Source organism: Dasypus novemcinctus, chromosome 4 (genome assembly GCF_030445035.2).
Source record: "Dasypus novemcinctus isolate mDasNov1 chromosome 4, mDasNov1.1.hap2, whole genome shotgun sequence".
NCBI classification, from domain to species: domain Eukaryota; kingdom Metazoa; phylum Chordata; class Mammalia; order Cingulata; family Dasypodidae; genus Dasypus; species Dasypus novemcinctus.
This window is the reverse complement of record NC_080676.1, coordinates 165,484,741-165,502,477: the sequence shown is the minus strand read 5'-3', so window position 1 is coordinate 165,502,477 and position 17,737 is coordinate 165,484,741. Positions and strand designations below refer to the sequence as shown.

The following is a 17,737-nucleotide window of genomic DNA, read 5'->3' as shown; positions in this document are numbered from 1 at the left end:
ATGAAATTCAAATTCTAAAGTTCATAAATGAAGTATTACCATGAAACACCACTTTATGGCTGCTTTGGGGCCACAGCAGCACAAAAGCTGCAAAGCTGCAAATAGTCACTATCTGACCTTTCACAAAACCTGGCCAGTCCCGGCCTGGAGAGCCTGTGCAGGAGCCAGGCGCTGGCCACACGCTCCTGAGGAACCCTGGCCAGCCGGGGAAAGGCCGCAGGGAGCGCCAGCCAAACCTCACCAGGACGGCCGCATCGCGCGCAGCCGCCGGGGAGGGGGAGAAACGCCCACCCACCGCCACGGAAACGCCAAGCGGGTGGCCGTCACTCAGAGCGTGGAACGAAGAGATGCCCCCTGACCCGGCGCTTCCAGCCCTAGATCTCCCCCGCCCAGAGAAATGTCCAGACAAAACTACGTACAGGGACGTTCCCGGCAGGACTGAACAGAGCCCCGAGGGGACGACGAGCCACCAGTGGACGAGTGGACGAACAGAGCGTGGTCTGGCGAGGCAGGCACTAGCAGGCAGCCGCAGGAAGGACTTAAGCTCCGGCACGTGCTACGACGGGGACGCGCGCGGCAAACACGCCAAGTGAGAGGAGCCACCGAAGGACGAGGAGGCCACGAGCCCGTTTACACGAAGTGGCCAGAACCGGCAGCTCCACAGGGACAGAAGGTAGACAGGGGGTCGCCTGGGAATGGGGAACGGCTGCAGGGGGCTACACAGTTTCCTTTTTGGGGTGATGACGATGGGCTCCAACTAGATAGAGGTGATGGGTACACAATTTTGAGGAAACGCTAAAAGCCGTGGCCTTGTATGCTGTAAGGGGTGGTCCGTACGGTACTGGCAACACCTCTTGCCTTGTATTAATAGTGTGAACTCTTAACTGCAGGGGGGACGGCTCGTGGCCGGCAGGGCTGGGCAGGAGCCCAGGCTGCTTGGCGCCTTCCCGCGCTGGCGCCCGTCCCCGCTGAGACGCGCAGGGCATCGAGTCCAAGTGCCGGGTGCCGTGGCACTTGTTGGCTGAGGCCGCGGGGCACGGGACCAAGGGCCGTCGGCTGGCCCGGGCAGGGGCCACTTGAGGACGTCTGGGCTCGCCTGGCGCGTCACCCTGGCGCAAGCTGCCCACGAGTCACCTGCGGCCGGAGCCCCAGGCGGGGCCCCGGGGCCCCAGGACAGGTGCTCGGGGTCCCCAACATCCCCGAGCCAGGCAGGCCCGGCCCCACGGTGGGGGCCGCGGTCTCCTCCCCTGGGGTACCCTCCTGGGACCAGAGGGCCGGGACCCGCTGGCAGTGAAGCCCCGTCCTCCCTCTGGCCCTGAGCGCACCTGCGTCTCCTGGGACGGGCTGGAAACCCCGTTCTCTTGGACCCCACGGCTGGTTCCCTGGAGGCCACACAACCCACCGGCAGCCCCGGCAGCCCCGGCCCTCGTGGGAGTCCCCGGGCAGGTGCTGGCTGGCCTTGAGCCAGTGCTGCCTGCGGCACCAGGCCCTACTCAGGAGCCAAAGCCACCGTCGGTCGGCGTCCAAGCCAGACCTGCCGGGCCCACTTGAGCCTCGGGGGGCTTCTCGCAACTCCAGAGCAAGTGCTCTCCACGAAGAGCGGGAAAAAGGTTCAGCGGGGCTACAGCCCCCCGCCCCTTCAGGCAAGCCGCTCCGCGCCTCAGGTGTTACCCCCAAAACCTTCACATCCCAGAGAACGACAGAGGAGCCCCTCCCGGGAGGGACCCACGCAGTCCGCTGGCGCCCTGCCCGCTGCTTCGGGGACGTGCTGTCCTCAGCGCTCCCTGAGGCTTCAAAGCGATTTTAGGGGGGCCAGCGGGGGCCGCTTCAAAGAACCGGGAGGCTTTGTTCTCTGTGGCCATGGAAGTGACCGAGGGCGGAGGGCAGTGCAGGCCCCGCAGGCTCTCCAAGCAGCCGGGGTCGGGGCGAGCGGGCAGCAGGCTGGGGGGTGGCAGGGGGCTGCGCCAGCTGGCCGGGGGGCTTTCCAAGCACGTGGCCCTCCCACCCTGGGCTCGCACGTCCGCGTCAAGGCTCGAGGCCAGGGGCCCTTAACCAGGGGTCCGGGAGCTTGAACTGAAATTCAGCAACGCACTCATCTCGTGGGGACGTGTCGGAGCGGGTGTGACGTGATTATTAAGTAACACACGGTACAGCGGGGGCTCAGTGAGGGGCCCGTGGGGGAAAACGGTTACGAACCCCCGCCCCAGCCCAAGAAACCCCCGAGTCATGCACAAGCCTCCCCCCTGCAACACTAGCCCCCGCGTCGTCAGAAGCCACCTCCACGTGCTCGCCAGGGACGGGCCTTCTCCCCACCCGGGGGACCTACCACGACCACCGTCCTCATGGACACAGGAGGAAACTGAGGCCCGGGGAGGCCCCGCCGCCCGCTCCAGGCTCACGCACTGCGCAACTCGAGGCCGACCCCGGGGCCCCCGCCCCCCACCTGCCGGCCGCCTCCGCAAGGCCCCCATCTGCAAGGTCCCCCTCCGCCGTTTCCCTGCGCGTGACAGGAGGGGCCGGCCCCCCGGGCGCCAAGGCCCCCGAGCCGGGCCGCACGGCAGCTCCACGACGAGGCCTCCGGCCGACGGGCGTACCTGTGTGGTTTGAAAACTGCACGGAGTTCACCGCGTCCACTTCGAATCCCAAAACCTGCAAGACAAACAGAAAAGCAGGCGGTCAGCGCACAGGGCTGGGCCACACGCCACCCGGCCCGCCGACAGGAAGCCGGAGCTCAGGAGGGGCTTCTTGAAGGTGGGAGCAGCTTTCCAGCGAAGGCCCAAGCTGGGCCCAGTGCGGCCGGACGCCGACGGCTGCTGGCTCTGCAGCGGGGGTCCTTGTTACCTGAGCTCCCTGTTCCTAAGAAACTGGTTTGCAGGGTGTTAGCTCCTCAGGGGACGAGGCCCTCTTCTCTGGCCCCTCTGTGCCCCCGCTGCAGGGGTGGCGGGCATCTGAACACGGGGTGCCCTGACTCAGAACCACGGCCTGCACCCCCTGCCCTGCCCAGCACCCCTGGAACCAAAGCCCCGCGTCCAGCTGCCCCAGGGGCAAGTCCCCTCAGCTCCACCATGCACCACGTGCGGCAAATCGAGGCCGATCCACCGGGACGATTTACCAGGGCACGGGCGGCAGGTCCTGGCCGGAGAGGCGCCCCGTGGGGACACAAAGCCAGCAGCCCCACGTCCTCTGAGCAGCAGGCCGTTAGGACCACTGCCCCATAGGGACAGCTCAGGCCAGGGGTCGCCACGGACCCTGGCTACCACGGTGCAGGCAAGCTCTGGGCTGTGATTCTGGAGCCGCTCGGAATTCCGGCAGGAGGCGCTGACAGAGCCCGCGTCCCCTGCGCTCAGACGTGCCATCCTGGGGGGGCGGGCAGCTGCCCCCTTCTACTTTTCCCCAGGAGCTCACCCAGGGGTGCTCCTCTCGTGACAGGTCCCTGAGCTCCACGTTCACGATGTGTATTCACGGGGCCTTTCTAAAAATTAAGCCGGGATCATCACTTTTGAAGCAGTGACATAGGAGCCAAAACTGGCACTTGGTAAATCTGCACGGCTACGGCAGCAGCACTGGAAATCCCTTGAAATTTCTCATCAGCTCCGAAGGCACAGATGGAGTAACGACGACACAGGCCTGGGAGCTGTGCCCCAAACATTCGGCTCCACTGCTGCCAGACGTGGAGAAAACGAAGGCTCAGGGGCTGGCACGGGCGCCCCAGGAGGAAGGCGCTTCTTTCTGCTTCTGAACACCAGGGAGAGCTAAGCCCCGGGCCGGCCCCTCCGCGTCCAGCGGCGCACGTCAAACTACTTCCAGGGTCCACCTGTCACGTGCCTTGTGTGACGCTGAGCCACGCCCGGGAGGAAACTCAAGGCAGGCGCCCCACTGCTGGGCACTGCCAGCAGGGACAGGAAGAGAGAAGCCGGGGGGCCGGGGAGGGAGATGGGGCCCCCCAGGCAGTGCCCTCCCCCCCACCCAGCCCCCAGAGAAGGTGACTTCCCGCAGCGGCGCCACATCCCTGCAGATCCCACCACCCAGAGATGCCGCGACCCAGCCCCTCCTGAGCCAAGCGGTGGGCAGCACCCCCTCCCCCCAGTGTTTAGGTCTAAGGACCCCGGCCTCTGCCCTGTGACCCTGCAACCCGAGGGAAACGAGCCAGGGGAGGCCAGTGCCGGGGGTCAGCAACTGCCACCATTTCTTCTCATCTTCTTTTTGCCTTTCAGATGCAGCTTAGTGGCTGCTTTCTCACCTGGCCACCGCCCAGCCCCACCCACCTTCTCACCTGGCAGCCCCATCTGCCTTCTCACCTGGCCGCAGCCCAGCCCACCCACCTTCTCACCTGGCTGCCACCCGGCCCACCCGCCTTCCCACCTGACTGATGCCCACCTGGCCGCCACCCAGCCCACCCGCCTTCTCACCTGGCCACCATCCAGCCCACCTGCCATCTCACCTGGCCACCACCCAGCCCACCCGCCATCTCACCTGGCCACCACCCAGCCCACCCGCCATCTCACCTGGCCACCACCCAGCCCACCTGCCATCTCACCTGGCCACTGCCCAGCCCACCCACCTTCTCCCGTCCTAGGGGAACGGAGGGCCACAGTTCCTGGCGTCCTGCCACACGGGTGCTGGGCTGTCCCACCATCACCCCCTACCCCGAGTCAGGGAGCCCCGCTCCCTGCTCCCTCAGCCTCACCTAAGCTCAGGAGGCCTTGAAAGGCAGAGCATTTTCTCGGGGGGGCAGAAGAGGAAATCAGAGAGCAGTGGGCACGTGAGAAGGATGCAACGCGGTACCGACGGCTTGGGAGACGGTGGGGGCCACATGGCAAGGAGCAAGGAGCGTGGGCGGCCCCGGCTGGCGGCCAGCTGAGCAGCCTTCAGCCCCAAGGCCGCACTCACTCCCGGCCTGCGCCCTGCCCGAGCCCTGGATGAGAGCCAGCCAGGCAGACGCCTGAGCAGAGCCGAGCCCATGGGGACATCTGACCTGTGGACGGTCATTGCTTTAAGCTGAGACATTTGTGGAGGTTTGTTACGCGGCAAAAGAAAACTAACGCAGCTCCTGAAAGGGCAATGGGGCTGGCGGCAGCTCGGGTCCGCGGCACGGCAGGACCAGGTCAGCAGCAGGTTGTGACGTCCCCCCTGAGCCCTTCCGGTTTATTCTACAGCATTCTGACCCTTGCTGATTGAGCACAGGCCCTGCAACCTAAGGAAAGAGCCACAGCCCTTCCCCAGGGGCACCCCCCGGGCAGCAGTTTCAGCAGCTGCGCTGTGTCTGCTGAGTAGTACGTGGTGAGAGGCACGGGGCAGGGAGAGTGGACAGAGGGGGCTGAGGGGTCACCGTCCACCTGTGAGGCTTTGGGAGGCTCTGTGCCTCAGTTTCCTCACCTGTAAAGTGGGGCGATCTATTGATCCGAAAGGATCACCGTGAACAATGAATGAAAATTCAGGGCGCACCACAGCCAGTGCTCACCTGCTCCTAAGAGCCACAGGGATACGTTTTCAGGAATTCTCTAAGTCAGTTGTCACCACAATTGTCTTTTAAAATTGAACCATGGGACGTGTATTTGGCTCAACGGATAGAGCGCCTACCTACCACATGGGAGGTCCACGGTTCAAACCCAGGGCCGCCTTGACCCGTGTGGAGCTGGCCCATGCGCAGTGCTGATGCGCGCAAGGAGTGCCTGCCACACAGGGGTGTCCCCCGCGTAGGGGAGCCCCACACGCAAGGAGTGCGCCCCATAAGGAGAGCCGCCCAGCGCGAAAGAAAGTGCAGCCTGCCCAGGAATGGCGCCACACACACGGAGAGCTGACACAGCAAGATGACGCAACACAAAGAGACACAGATTCCTGGTGCCACTGACAAGAATACAAGTGGACACAGAAGAACACACAGTGAATGGACACAGAGAGCAGACAACTGGGGGGGTGGGGAAAGGAGAGAAATAAAAAAAATAAATCTTAAAAAAAAAAAATTCAACCATAAGGACAATAAAACAAATTACATTAAAAACAAACGCCCGGAGCGTGCCCACCTCGGCGCTTCCTAATTAGCTCCCCACACGTCACCCGCCGACACCCCCGGGCTTTCCTCAGCTCTCGTGGCCGTGTGGTGGAGACGCGGCAGGCAGGCCGGTGGGCGTGTTTACACCGCGGAAACGGGCACACGCGCCACAGCTCACCCCTCCTAAGCTGTCACCAAATATTTACTGGCACGTTAGCGCAAAGGCGCCAACGAGACGCTTTTCAAGGAAAATGAGAGCCAAGGGCTGCCTGAGACTGGTTCAGCCAGGAGGACGGAGGGCGGGCTGGCGAAGGGGGGACGAGCCACCCCGTCCACACTCGCTGCGGGGCTCGGGCACCTCCCCTCCTGCTGCCAACGCCCCCCTGCCGTGATGGCCCAGGGCCTGGACCCGCTCCCACAACCTCTTAGCTGGCTTCCACGTTCCACGCCACCAGCCGCCCCCTAGGCACAGCCTGCCGCAGCTGGCTGCCCGGGGATGCTCCGAGACCCTGGCACCTGTCCACACCTTTCTGTGGAAGTCCTCGCCGTGGCTGCAGTGCTGCTGGCCGCTCTCCGAACCCCGAAAAGCCCTGAGATCTCTGTGCCTCCGCCGGCTCCCCTCTCACAGCACAGTCCCCAGAACCATGTGAATCGCTGCCTTCTCCTTGGCCTCTACAGTGCCCAGACATGGGGGTGTAGGGGCTTGGTCTCCTGCCAACCGTGGGCACCGCAGGGCAAGCCCACCTCCCCGCGGGCCTGAGTGACTGTGGCTGAGGTCAAAGTCCCTGGCTGGGCCCTGCGGGCAAGCCCACCCCCAGAATAAACGAAGTGGGTCCAGGGAGCCAAGGAAGCACCTGCCCACCCGCCACCCAAGTCAAACCCTGCTCCAGTAACTGATCCACAAACAGGGGTGGTGAGCACACGTGGTGCATTCGGGGACTTTGGCCGAGACGCTCTGGCGAGGCCCACCCTCTGCTAGCTGGTCGAGGCTTGGCACCTGCTGCAGGAGGCCGCATGGCCACAGCCGTCCCTGGCAGAACGGGGCTTTTAATAGCCTGGAAAAGCCCCTTGCCCACACGCCGGGGACCTCCAGGCCTCGGGCACATGTGCGCCTGGGAGAGCACGTTCAGAGCCGTGGGTCGTTGTGAGCCTGAGCTTCCTGTGGGCCCAGGAAAGACCTTGTGGTTGGCGCATGTGCACCGGGGCGTGGGCCTGGCGGGCTGGCCACGGGGAGGCTGACCCGGGGGCCTGGCCCCTCACTGGGGTCCTTTACAAACGCAGGACTGGATCCAGGGGGTAGCTGCCTCACCCCGCCACCCCGCTTCGGGATCCGGCCCGGGCTCCCCACCTGGGCCCCATCCCCTGCACCTGGCCTCAAGGCCCACTGGGCTCCTGGGTGACAGCAAGGCCTCATCTGCTCCGTCCCTTCCTGCACGTTTGGTCATGTTTGACCTGTGTGGGTCAGGACCACCGGCTGATGGTCTGCTCACGGGCCTGCCCCCCCTCCCGGGCCTGTCCCCCCAACGTCACTGCAGGGGCAGAGGTGAAACTCTGTGTTTACCACCCACAGCTGGAAACAGTGTAGCCACCTGGCGACAGGTGGGAAAGGCCAAGGAAGGCGGCTGGCCTGCGCGGGGAGCTGGCGGCAGGCTGAGGGCGCGGGGAGCAGCGGGCTGGCAGGCTCGCCCCCCGGGCAGACCCTTTGTGAAAGCGGCCCTGTGCGGAGCGGGGTAGCTCGGGGGCGGGGGTGGGGAGGGGGGGTGCAGCTCTAGTTCACTGCATCTCACTTCCCAGCACCCTTTTCTCCAGGCCACCCTGAGAACCGCCGAATCCCATTTCCAAAGCTCCGTGTGCACCACGAGGTGGCAGAACCTGAGTGCCCCAGGGCCCACCCGGCAGCGCCACGTGGCTAACGGGGTCCTCTGCAGACACGTCCTGCCCCGGAGCGTGGGGGGCCAAGTCCAGTGGGGGGAGCCGGCGCAGGGGCCTAGCGGAGCCCAGCACCACCACAATGAGCACACGCGCTCACACGAGCACACGCATGCACACGAGCACGCACACGAGCACACAAGCTCACGAGCACACACATGCACACGCGGCGAGCACACGCGCACACGTGCTCACACAAGCACACGAGCACACATGAGCACACAAGCTCACGAGCACACACATGCACACACGCACACGTGGCGAGCACACGTGCACACGTGCTCACACAAGCACACGAGCACACATGAGCATGCACATGAGCACACAAGCTCACGAGCACACACATGCACACGAGCACGCACACGAGCACACAAGAGCATGCACACGAGCACACAAGCTCACGAGCACACACATGCACACGCGGCGAGCACACGCGCACACGTGCTCACACAAGCACACGAGCACACATGAGCACACAAGCTCACGAGCCACACACATGCACACACGCACACGTGGCGAGCACACGTGCACACGTGCTCACACAAGCACACGAGCACACATGAGCATGCACATGAGCACACAAGCTCACGAGCACACAAGAGCATGCACATGAGCACACAAGCTCACGAGCACACACATGCACACACGCACAGGTGGCGAGCACACGCGCACAACGTGCTCACACAAGCACACGAGCACACATGAGCATGCACATGAGCACACAAGCTCACGAGCACACACATGCACACGCGCACACGTGGGTGAGCACACGCGCACACGTGCTCACACAAGCACATGAGCACACATGAGCATGCACATGAGCACACAAGCTCACGAGCACACACATGCACACGCGCTCATGCGCACACATGCACACGCGCACACGTGGTGAGCACACGAGCACACATGAGCATGCACATGAGCACACACAAGCACACATGCTCACGTGAGCACATATGCAAACAAGCACACGTACACACATGCACCTGAGCACACGCAAGCACACACAGGCACGTGTGCACACAGACCCGGGTCAGCAGCACGGGGGTGAAAAGGAAGCCGATTTTCCCACGCCGGGGCAGGAGGGGCAGCAGAACTCTGAGTCCCCTGAGAAAGAGCCAGAGCATGAAGAAACCAAGCCATTCTGGGTTTCCTGGAGAAATACCAGGGGGACGTAAGAGAAATACTAAAAACAAGCACGGGTCCCAGAAGCGGACACGCCGGCTCAGACAGGGCCTCTCAGGGCCAGAGGAAACAGAGACTCCCCACTAGAAGGGGAGGGAGCGCAAGCGGGGCTGCAGCCAGCGGAGAAGAACGGGGGAACTTCCCAGAGGGTAGCCACGAGCACCTCGAGGCCCGGCGAGCGGCGTCCCCTCCAGGAGGTGACCGAGGGCGTGTGCTGGGCAGGAAGGAGACACACCGGTCAGTGCTGGCCCTCTCGGACAGCTTGCAAACGCACGTCACCACGGAAACTTAAGGCAAGAGGTGTGTTGGAAAGGGGAGGCCAACTTCCTTCCAGAAACTTCTAAAGGCAGCGAGGCTGGAAGAGGACCTTTCAAGGGGAACTGCAAAGATTTCCCAAAGAACCAGAACTTTACCAAGATTCAAGACAGTCCTCGGCTGAGCTGCATCCCCGAAGAGGGCGCGCGCGGTGCAGGACCGTGGAGCCGGGGGGCTGCCACCTCCTGCAGCCCGGAATCCAGCTCCCGAGTGCCCAGGAGCCTGAGTCTCTGCGAAGCAGGGGAGCCCCCCACCAGCACAGCTCTGGTCTGGAACGGCAAGGGCCCCACGGTCCTGGGGGGACCCTCAGCCTCTGTGCTGGGCCAGCGCGACTCTGCACAGGGGTCAGAGCAGGGCGACATCCGGGTTGGTAGCCCGTGGCCTCGCGATACCCTCCGCCCGCCTGCCACATCCAAACCGGCTCGGCACTGACATCCCCCACAAACCTCCACTCCCCCGACCCCTCCAGGCGCCTGGTCTGCTTCCCCACAGACAGGCAGGGAGACTGAAAATGCAGCGGGCCCTGCAGGGTCCCCACAGAGCCGCCGCCCAAGGCCTCTTCCCATCTTACCCCAAGGTGCTCAGCCGGGTCTGGAGCTGGGGTGGGGCCCCTCACCCCACCCCCAAAGCCTGGCTCACTGGAATTTGAAGGTCCGACCGCTCAAGGCTTTGCTTCTCCAGCGAGGATCCCCCCGGCACGGGGCACAGGTGTGCTACAGACAGCACCTCCGGGGTCAGCTACTACGGCACGTGATGAACGAGGCAGCCGCGGAGAGCACTGAGGCCTTGCTACCTGTCCACCCAGGTGTGACCAAGGTGCCACCAGCCACTGCCCGGCCCGGGGTGGGGGACACAGGGGCCTGACCGGATGGCCAGAGCGGAGGTCCTGGCCTGTGCTGCTCCCCTCGGGCCCCTAAAAGGACCCCGTGATCTCGTCAAGCTCTGCGCTGTAGTTAAACCCAAGAGTTCAGTCCCTTTCACGTTTCCCCGCAGGCGCCTTCGAACCTAGATAGATGGAATGGTGGCTCCTAAGGTCTAGGCCTGCCCGGAACCCACGCATAGGCCTTACTCGGAAAAAGGGTCTTTGCAGGTGTGACCAAGGTAAGCACATCAGGATGAGGACGCCCTGGGGCACCCAGGAGGGCCCTGCTCCAATGACACACGTCCCCGAGAGGCGGACATGGGATGCAGCGCATGGCCACACGGCCAGGCGGGCCCAGGGGACGCCGGGAGGGCGATGGGCCTCCAGACCTGGCGGAGGCGGGGAGGGGGCGGCCCTGCCCTCGCGGGATTTCAGAGCCCTGCGCCCCAGCACTGCCAGGAAACAGACTTGGGCCGTTTGAAGCCAGCGTGCGGTCATCTGGTGCAGCGGGCCTCAGGAAGCGAATCATACCCCCACGCCCCATGCACCGTATCTGCTCCAAAACAGGAATTCACGCTGTGGAGGCGGCTCATGGGCTGCCCTGAAGAGTCCAGGATCTACCCCGAGGGAGGCCTGTGAAACGCAGGAGGAGCTGCCGGCCGGCGCCCGGCAGGCCTTCCACACACGCACACACAGAGGCTCAGGAGAGCTAGCAAGCCCTGGAAGGATTTGGGCTTCGCTGCTTCCAAGAGCAAACAATCCGCCAGTGTTGGGTGGGGAGGCCCCAGCTCTCCCCGCATCCCACACCTTCTCTTTTCCTGGTCAACAGCACAGAGCTGCTGGCAGGAGCAGTTCTAGGAGCCCATGCCCGTCCCTCCCAGGACTGTGGGGCCCCAGGCCGATGCGTTCCTCTGCCCTGCACCCTTCCCCTACAGGAGGTGGGGATGCCGAGGGCCACGAGCCTGCCTCGCCTCCTTGGTGTTACTCGGGCAATGTCTTGGCCACTAAAATGCACTCAGGAATGGGCACTGGCCGTGCCCCGTGCGAGGGGGCTCTCGCTCCAGTCCGCCCAAGGGAGCCTGCTCCCATTTTGCGGGGGAGGCTCGGACAGGTCCAGCAGCCAGAGCCAGCTCCCTGCTGGGACTGCAAGGAGCGCCGGCCTCCGCTGGGCAGCGCCACGCCCTGGGCACCAGGTGTGTCCTCACGAGCAGCCACTCGGGCCCCACGCCGCTGCCAGGGCACTCTCAGCCTCTCCTGGGTAGCATTAGGGCAAATCCCTGAAGCACGGCCAGAACCACATTCTCTGGCTTCCAAGCGCTCCTTCCGCCTCCGCTGCCCACGAGCAGGTCTCAGTGCCCCGGGGTGCAAGGAAGCAGAATCTGGGTTGCAGCTCTGGGCCTTATGAGGTGCTTTCCCTGTGGAGTTGCAGCTGCAGTGCTGGGCTCCAAGGTCGTTCCCAGGCCCCACCTACCCCCCGCTGGCCCTGGCCTGCTCCCAGCTTGCCCGGCCGGGGGGCCACCTCAGGCCCTCCCGGCTCCTCCCCGCTCCGGGGGTGCTTGGGCGTGCCAGATAGGGGGGCACCCAGGTTCTCCAACATTGGACGCTAGATCGAGCATCCACAGCGGACGGAGGGGAAGCCAGGGGCTGGTCAAGGCCACACTGGGCGTTTAAGCACAGGCGTCGAGTGAGCTCAGGCATGTCTGGAATGGCGCTGTGGAGGCTCGGGCCGGGGAGCACGGGTGAGGACCGCCACGGGTGAGGACTGCCGCCCTGGCTTATCGCCCTGTGCTCAGGGCTCTCCGGCCCCCGGGGCCACGGCTCGTGCCTGCCCACGGCGGCTTCCTGGCTGGGGCCAGGGCTGCTCCTTTGGGGGGCAGTGAGCTGCCCCTGGCGCTGGTCCTGCCGTCCTGGCTCCCCTGCTGCTGGGACTCTGCACCTTTGTCCAGGGGCACAGTCCCGCCTTCCTGCCATGCCCCGCCCCCAACAAGCCAGGAGGGGGCAGGTGCAGCGGCTAAGAGCATGGGCTTCGGGGCGGCCCAAGGCCCCTGTCCCCAGGGGTGCGTGTCCCGTGCTGGCTGGCCGGAGGGCGGTGAGGCTGGGACAGTGCCACACCATGCACTGCCCAGCAGGAGCTCAAAACGCAGGGTCAGTTCACCACCTTCGTCTTCTGCCCTCAAGTCCTGGCTGTTTTCTTCTTAAAACAGAGGCGGCTCCAGCCCTTCCTGGTTTCCTTCCATGCCCTGCCTGGCCGCAGGGCTCTCTCCTCTGCAGCTGACCCTGGGGGTCAGGCAGGGGCAATGGGCCCAAGGCACCCCCCCCACTCACCAGCACCCTGCAGCCTGGCGCGATGGGGCCCACCATCTGTTTTGCCTCTGGTCCCCAAGCCGCCCCCAGCCCCTCCAAGGGCCCCCCAGCCAAAACCTCGAGGATGCAGACAGGAAGCAGGGGCGCTGGGCAGGCCCCCAGGGCCTGTCGGTCAAAAGCCGCTAAAACCCTGTCAAAAACTGGCCTCTGACCCCCAAACCTGTGCACAGCCTGGGAGGGTCTCTGCCAGGGACCCCCGGCTCAGCGCCTTCTCGCCCCGCCGGAATGCTGGGTCCGAAGAGTGGGGCCCCGTCACCCCGCCGTCCTCGAGGTCACGCGCCTCCTTCCTGCCGGCAGCACCTCGTCCCCACCCGCGGGCACCAGACTTGTCCACGCCTCCCCCGACCCTGAGCGGCCGCCGACCCCCCGCCGGCTCGCGTCACTTGGCTCGGGTCGGGCCTCGTCTACGCGGCTCCGGGGACCCCCGCCCCAGCCGGCCGGGAAGGGAGCAGGGCTGGGAGAGTGCGCCACAGCCGCGCGCGGGGGCTCCGTCCCTCCTGGGGGGCCCCCTCCCCCCGCGCTCTCGGGCAGGTTCCTCCCGCGTCACGCGCCGTCCGGCCGCCCGCGCTCCAGGGGCCCCGCGCGAGGCTGTGCCCGCCAGGGAGGGGGGCGGAGGTCGGAGCCGCAGACGGCGCGGAGGCCCTCGCGGGGCTCGGCCAAGGTCACGCCAAGGCCCGGGGGCGGCGGGGGCGGGCGGCGCGGGGGCGCACGGTGGGCGCGGGGGCGGCGCGTTACATAAGGCGGCGGCGGGGGCCGCGCGTACCTGCAGCGGGAACGTGGCCGCCCGGTTGCCCACGTAGCCGCGGACGACGTGGCTCTGGATGGAGAGCACGCGGCACTCGCGCTCCATGCGGGGCCGGGCGCGCGGCGCGGGGCGCGGGGCGCGGGGCGCGGGCGGCGGGGCGGCGCGGGGCTCCCGGCTCGGGTCGCGGCGCTCGGCGCAGGCGATCGGCTCGGCCGCCTAAGCCCGTCCCTCTGACATCAGCCGCCGGGAGCCCGGGCTGCAGCGCGGCGCGGGGCGGGCCGGGGGCGGGCCGGGGGCGGGCCGGGGGCGGGCAGCACCCAGGCCCCGCCCAGGCCCCCTCGGGGGGCGGGGAAAGCCCCGCGCGCGCCCCCGGCGGGTTCCCCGCGCCCCCCGGCTGCGCGCCCCGGGCACGTGGCGGGGGCCGCGCTCGGGCCGCCCCTGGCCTCGTCAGTCGTGCGCGAGGGGACCTGGGCGCGCGTTGGGTCGCTCCTCCCCGCGTTCACTCAGCACACGTCCGCCCGGGGTCACAGCGGGGGCGCCCCCGCCGCCCTGACCTTGACCTCCGCGCATGACAGTCCCGGGGCGCAGCGGACAGTGAGCGCCACCAGCGCCACGGAGGAAACCCGCGGGCGAGGGGCCGTGGTGGGCGGGGGGCGCCCCGCAGTCCCCGGCCCCCCCACCCTCCCTGAGCCCCCTGTAGCGTGTTCCTGGCGGGGCGGGAAACCACGGCCTACCCACGCCACCCCCTCCCCGCCCGGCCTCTGCCGCCCGCCTGCGGGACCCCCTCAGCCCCCCGACAGGAAAGGAAGGGGACTGGGTCCCCCAGACCAGCAGGGACCGGATCTGCCGTGCAGGCCCGGACGCCGCCGGGTGCAGGGCGCCCTGGAGGAGGCCGGGGCCTCAGTGGGGCAATCCTCCCGCCCTGGGGCCCCAGCCAGCGGGGCCCCAGCCCCAGCCTCCGTGCCTCCCACTGAGGACGAGGAGGAAGGGAGCGCGGTCACCCAGCGGCCAGCGCTAACCACTGCACCGCCCGTTCTCCTTCCACCCTGGCTGCGGTGCCCACCCTCCGGCTCTCAGGAGGGTCGGAGGGCCCACCCCTCTCTGCAGCTGGCCTCCCACCTGGACCTGTCCCCCGCAGCCCCTTCCCACTCCCTGGACAAACCCCAGCCACCTCCCCACCGTCCTCAGCCCTTCCTTCTCAGGTGAACCTTTGGCCCAGGTAAAGAATCCAGAGCACTGGGGGAGGAAGAGGGGAGGGGGCGCAGACGGCCCCAGGCCCCTCCTCCTGGATGAGCCTGGAGCCCCGCCAGGGCCCTGAGCCTGGCACCGTGGTGGGCTGTTTACTGCACTTCGGAGGCTCCCAGCTGCTGGACGGGGACGCCTGGGCCACGGTTCTGGAACTGGTCACATCAGCAGCCCCTGGGGAACCCGGTGGACATACCCACGGCCAGCCCCGTCCAGGTCGCAGAGAGCTTGGCCCCCTGTGCTCATCAGCTCTCCAGGGGCTGCGGACCACCAAAGCCCAAGACCCCCGTTTAAGCAGGTGAGGTCATCAGTTAATTTTGTAAATAAGATTTATGTTTTTATTTATTATGCCCCCCCCACCATTGTTTGTGCTCACTGTCTGCTCTCTGTGTCTGTCTGTTGTGTGCTTGTTTTTTTTTAGAAGGCACTGGGAACTGAACTCAGGACCTCCCTGTGGTAGGCAGGTGCCCAAGTACTTGAGCCACATCCGCTTCCCTCATCAGGATTTTTATAAACTCAGGTCAGTAGCCACTAATTACCTTTCCAAGAACAAACCTTTTTCCTTGATGGCTCAGATAGTGAGATTTTCCAGAAACTCCTATTGAAAAGACACGCCCACGTACGGGAACCCCTTTTATTTTTTACGTAACGTGTAATCTAAGTATCTTTAAATATATATATAGTTTTAAAAAAGACATGGCCAGCCAGGGCCCAGGGGGCGGGGGGTGTATGCTAGGGCAGTGTCCACAGCTCCAGAGCCCCTCCCTGGGAGAAGGCGCCTTCCCAGGCCTGGCACAAATGCCTGGGAGGGAGAGCCCTGGCTGCTTCCACCTGCCATGCTGCCGGGAATAGGTGGCAGGCGGGCACTTCTGTGGGGAGAGGGTGGCTGGAGAGACCCGTCCCGGGCGCAGGCGGGGGCTTGCAGCGAACCTTCAGCCGGTCAGCAAAGAGCCCGAGAGGCTTGTCTTCCTGAGCCGCCTTCCACGGAGCACCTGAGTTAGGGTTCCCTGCTGGGCGGCGGTGTAGCCACGGGCCCACGGGGGACACAGCCACGGGTCCATGGGGGACCCGTCACCACGGAACCGTCAGTGACTAAGGGAGCAGGACCTGCCCTCTGGTCCTGGGGATGTAATAACGGTGTAAAGGAGTGGGAGGCGTCCCCTGGGGGCATCTGCAGTGTCCCACCAGGGGCCCCGCCCAGACCCAGTTGGCCACAGCTTCCCAGCACCAGGTCCTGGACCAGTACCCGGGATGGCAGAGCTTCTCTTGGACGGAACGAGTGGTGCTCAGGGAGTGTGCTGGCCAGGGGCCTGGACGGGCACCTCCGCCCCACAGACACCCAGCACCTTCCGAGCAGCACCCTGGGTCCCCCACTTCCTGGGGGTCTGTGACCCTCGCCTCAGGGTGTGCCTCAAGTGCCTGGAAGGGCAGCACTGGGCCCTTTGGGGTCGACGTGCTGATGAGCTGCACACGTGTGAGAATCCTGATTTCATGCTCGTGCACCCCCCGTGCACCCCCCGTCCACCTCTACTTGGCATTTACTCCAAAGACCCGAAGACGCTGAGGGCCGTGAAAGGCCGAGTTGGCTCAGCTCCGTTTGCAGCCTCCGGTGCCCCAGATTTTCGGAGGCTTTTCCAAGTTCAAATACTCTGTCCCACTGAATTTAGGTCCAGGGAAAGCTGTCACTGTCCCCAGGCTTGCCCTGCCCAGTGCTCACTCTGACCTTGGCAGCAAGGGACCTGGGGCCCCAGTGACCGGCCATCAGGAGTGCCCTCTGGCCGCACACGGACCATGCGTTTCTTCGATGCTTGCGCCTCTCTTGCCAGCCTCTGTCCCCTGCAGATTCTGACCCGGTCCCCCAGAGACTCCCTGCTGGGCTGGGCGGGCTCCGCTGGATTTAGTCGAGAGGTGCGGCCTGGAGAGGCCCCTGACTCCAGACAGGCCACGCAGGTGATCGGGCCCCTGCTCCCTATCGCGGGCAACAGTGAGGTCAACTCTGGGGGTCTCCCCAGTTTCCTCGTCCCCGTACAAGGAGCAGCCGCGGTGGGCAGAGCCAACGTGCAGAGACAGGCAGGGACACCTCCTCTCCCCTGCACCCAGGGACCCCGGTGGGGCAGACGCTGGCGGGAAACCCCTCGACCCCGCCAGATGGCCATGAGTGGGATGCAGAGGCTAGCTTTCAGTCCTCCCACGTGGTCACAAGTGTCCCCCTCCTTTGGACTGTTTCCCAGTTCCAGAATGTCTTTCTTAAGGGGCAAAAACTGGGCCTGGAGCCTGGATTATGTTTTTTCATCCAAGAAGAAAGATGTCTCTTTCTGCGCGCCTCTTGGGAATAGCCCACGGTTGTTGGAACCTTTAAAGCGCACTGACCGGCGTCTCCGAGGATGCTAGAAGAGCCCGGCATCCTTCCCTGGCTGTGATGGTGCCGCTTAAACTTCGGCGGCCTTCAACACGCGTGTCTGGTTGGAGGCTCCCCTTCCAGTTTTCGGTGCGATGAGCTGGTTCCTGACCGGCTCTCCAGGCTCTTTCAGAGCGGGCTGCACACGGCACATCCTTCTGGAGAGTTCTATCCCGATAATGCATGAAAATGTGTGTTAAGTTTCAGTGTAAGCCCACGAGGGCCTGTTGGCTCAGAATTCCCCCCCCCCTCAAAGAAACATCCCTGGGTCTCCCCTTCGTTCTTAGACACAGCTTCCAAGGGGAGCACTTCCTCTCTCTCCGCAGTGTTAATTTGATTAAGGATTCAAAAGCTTGGCCAATAGTCAAGAGTTTTAGGCCTTCGCTTGTCACAAGTGCCCCCCTCCTTTGGGCAAGTGCCCCTGCTGGGGCAAACAGTCCCTGCTGTTCTATTTGTGAACTGCCCGCCTGGCCCTCAGTACTCCTCAGTGTTCTTGCATAGCTGCATCCAGTTCTAACATATGGAGGTACGTGGATTTCCGTAACGAATCCTCTAGTTAGTCAAGTGTGTCCAGTTTTCCGCTATTACAAACACCTCACTGAGATCCTTGTAAGTAAATCTTTGTGTGATTTCTGGTTTCCTTCTTAGCATAAATTCCTTGAAGAGGACTTCCTGGTAAGGCGTAGTTTCCTCTTTAGATTC

At 64.9% G+C, this 17,737-nt stretch overlaps 1 protein-coding gene across 2 annotated transcripts in view; it reads right to left on the bottom strand.

Annotated features, from left to right (window-relative positions):
- Window positions 1–13,624, bottom strand: part of PDXK (pyridoxal kinase) — a 38,999-nt gene extending 25,375 nt beyond the window's left edge. Inside the window, exons 1-2 of one of the 2 annotated variants that reach the window (XM_058296305.1) lie at window positions 13,411–13,624; window positions 2,595–2,649 (exon numbers count right to left, since the gene is read on the bottom strand). In XM_058296305.1, the coding sequence (XP_058152288.1) occupies window positions 2,595–2,649; window positions 13,411–13,497 (142 nt within the window). In that variant the 5' untranslated portion in view covers window positions 13,498–13,624. The remainder of the gene's footprint in view (window positions 1–2,594; window positions 2,650–13,410) is intronic. The other variant, XM_071214991.1, reaches the window with a different exon arrangement.
- Between the last annotated feature and the right edge of the window lie 4,113 nt (window positions 13,625–17,737).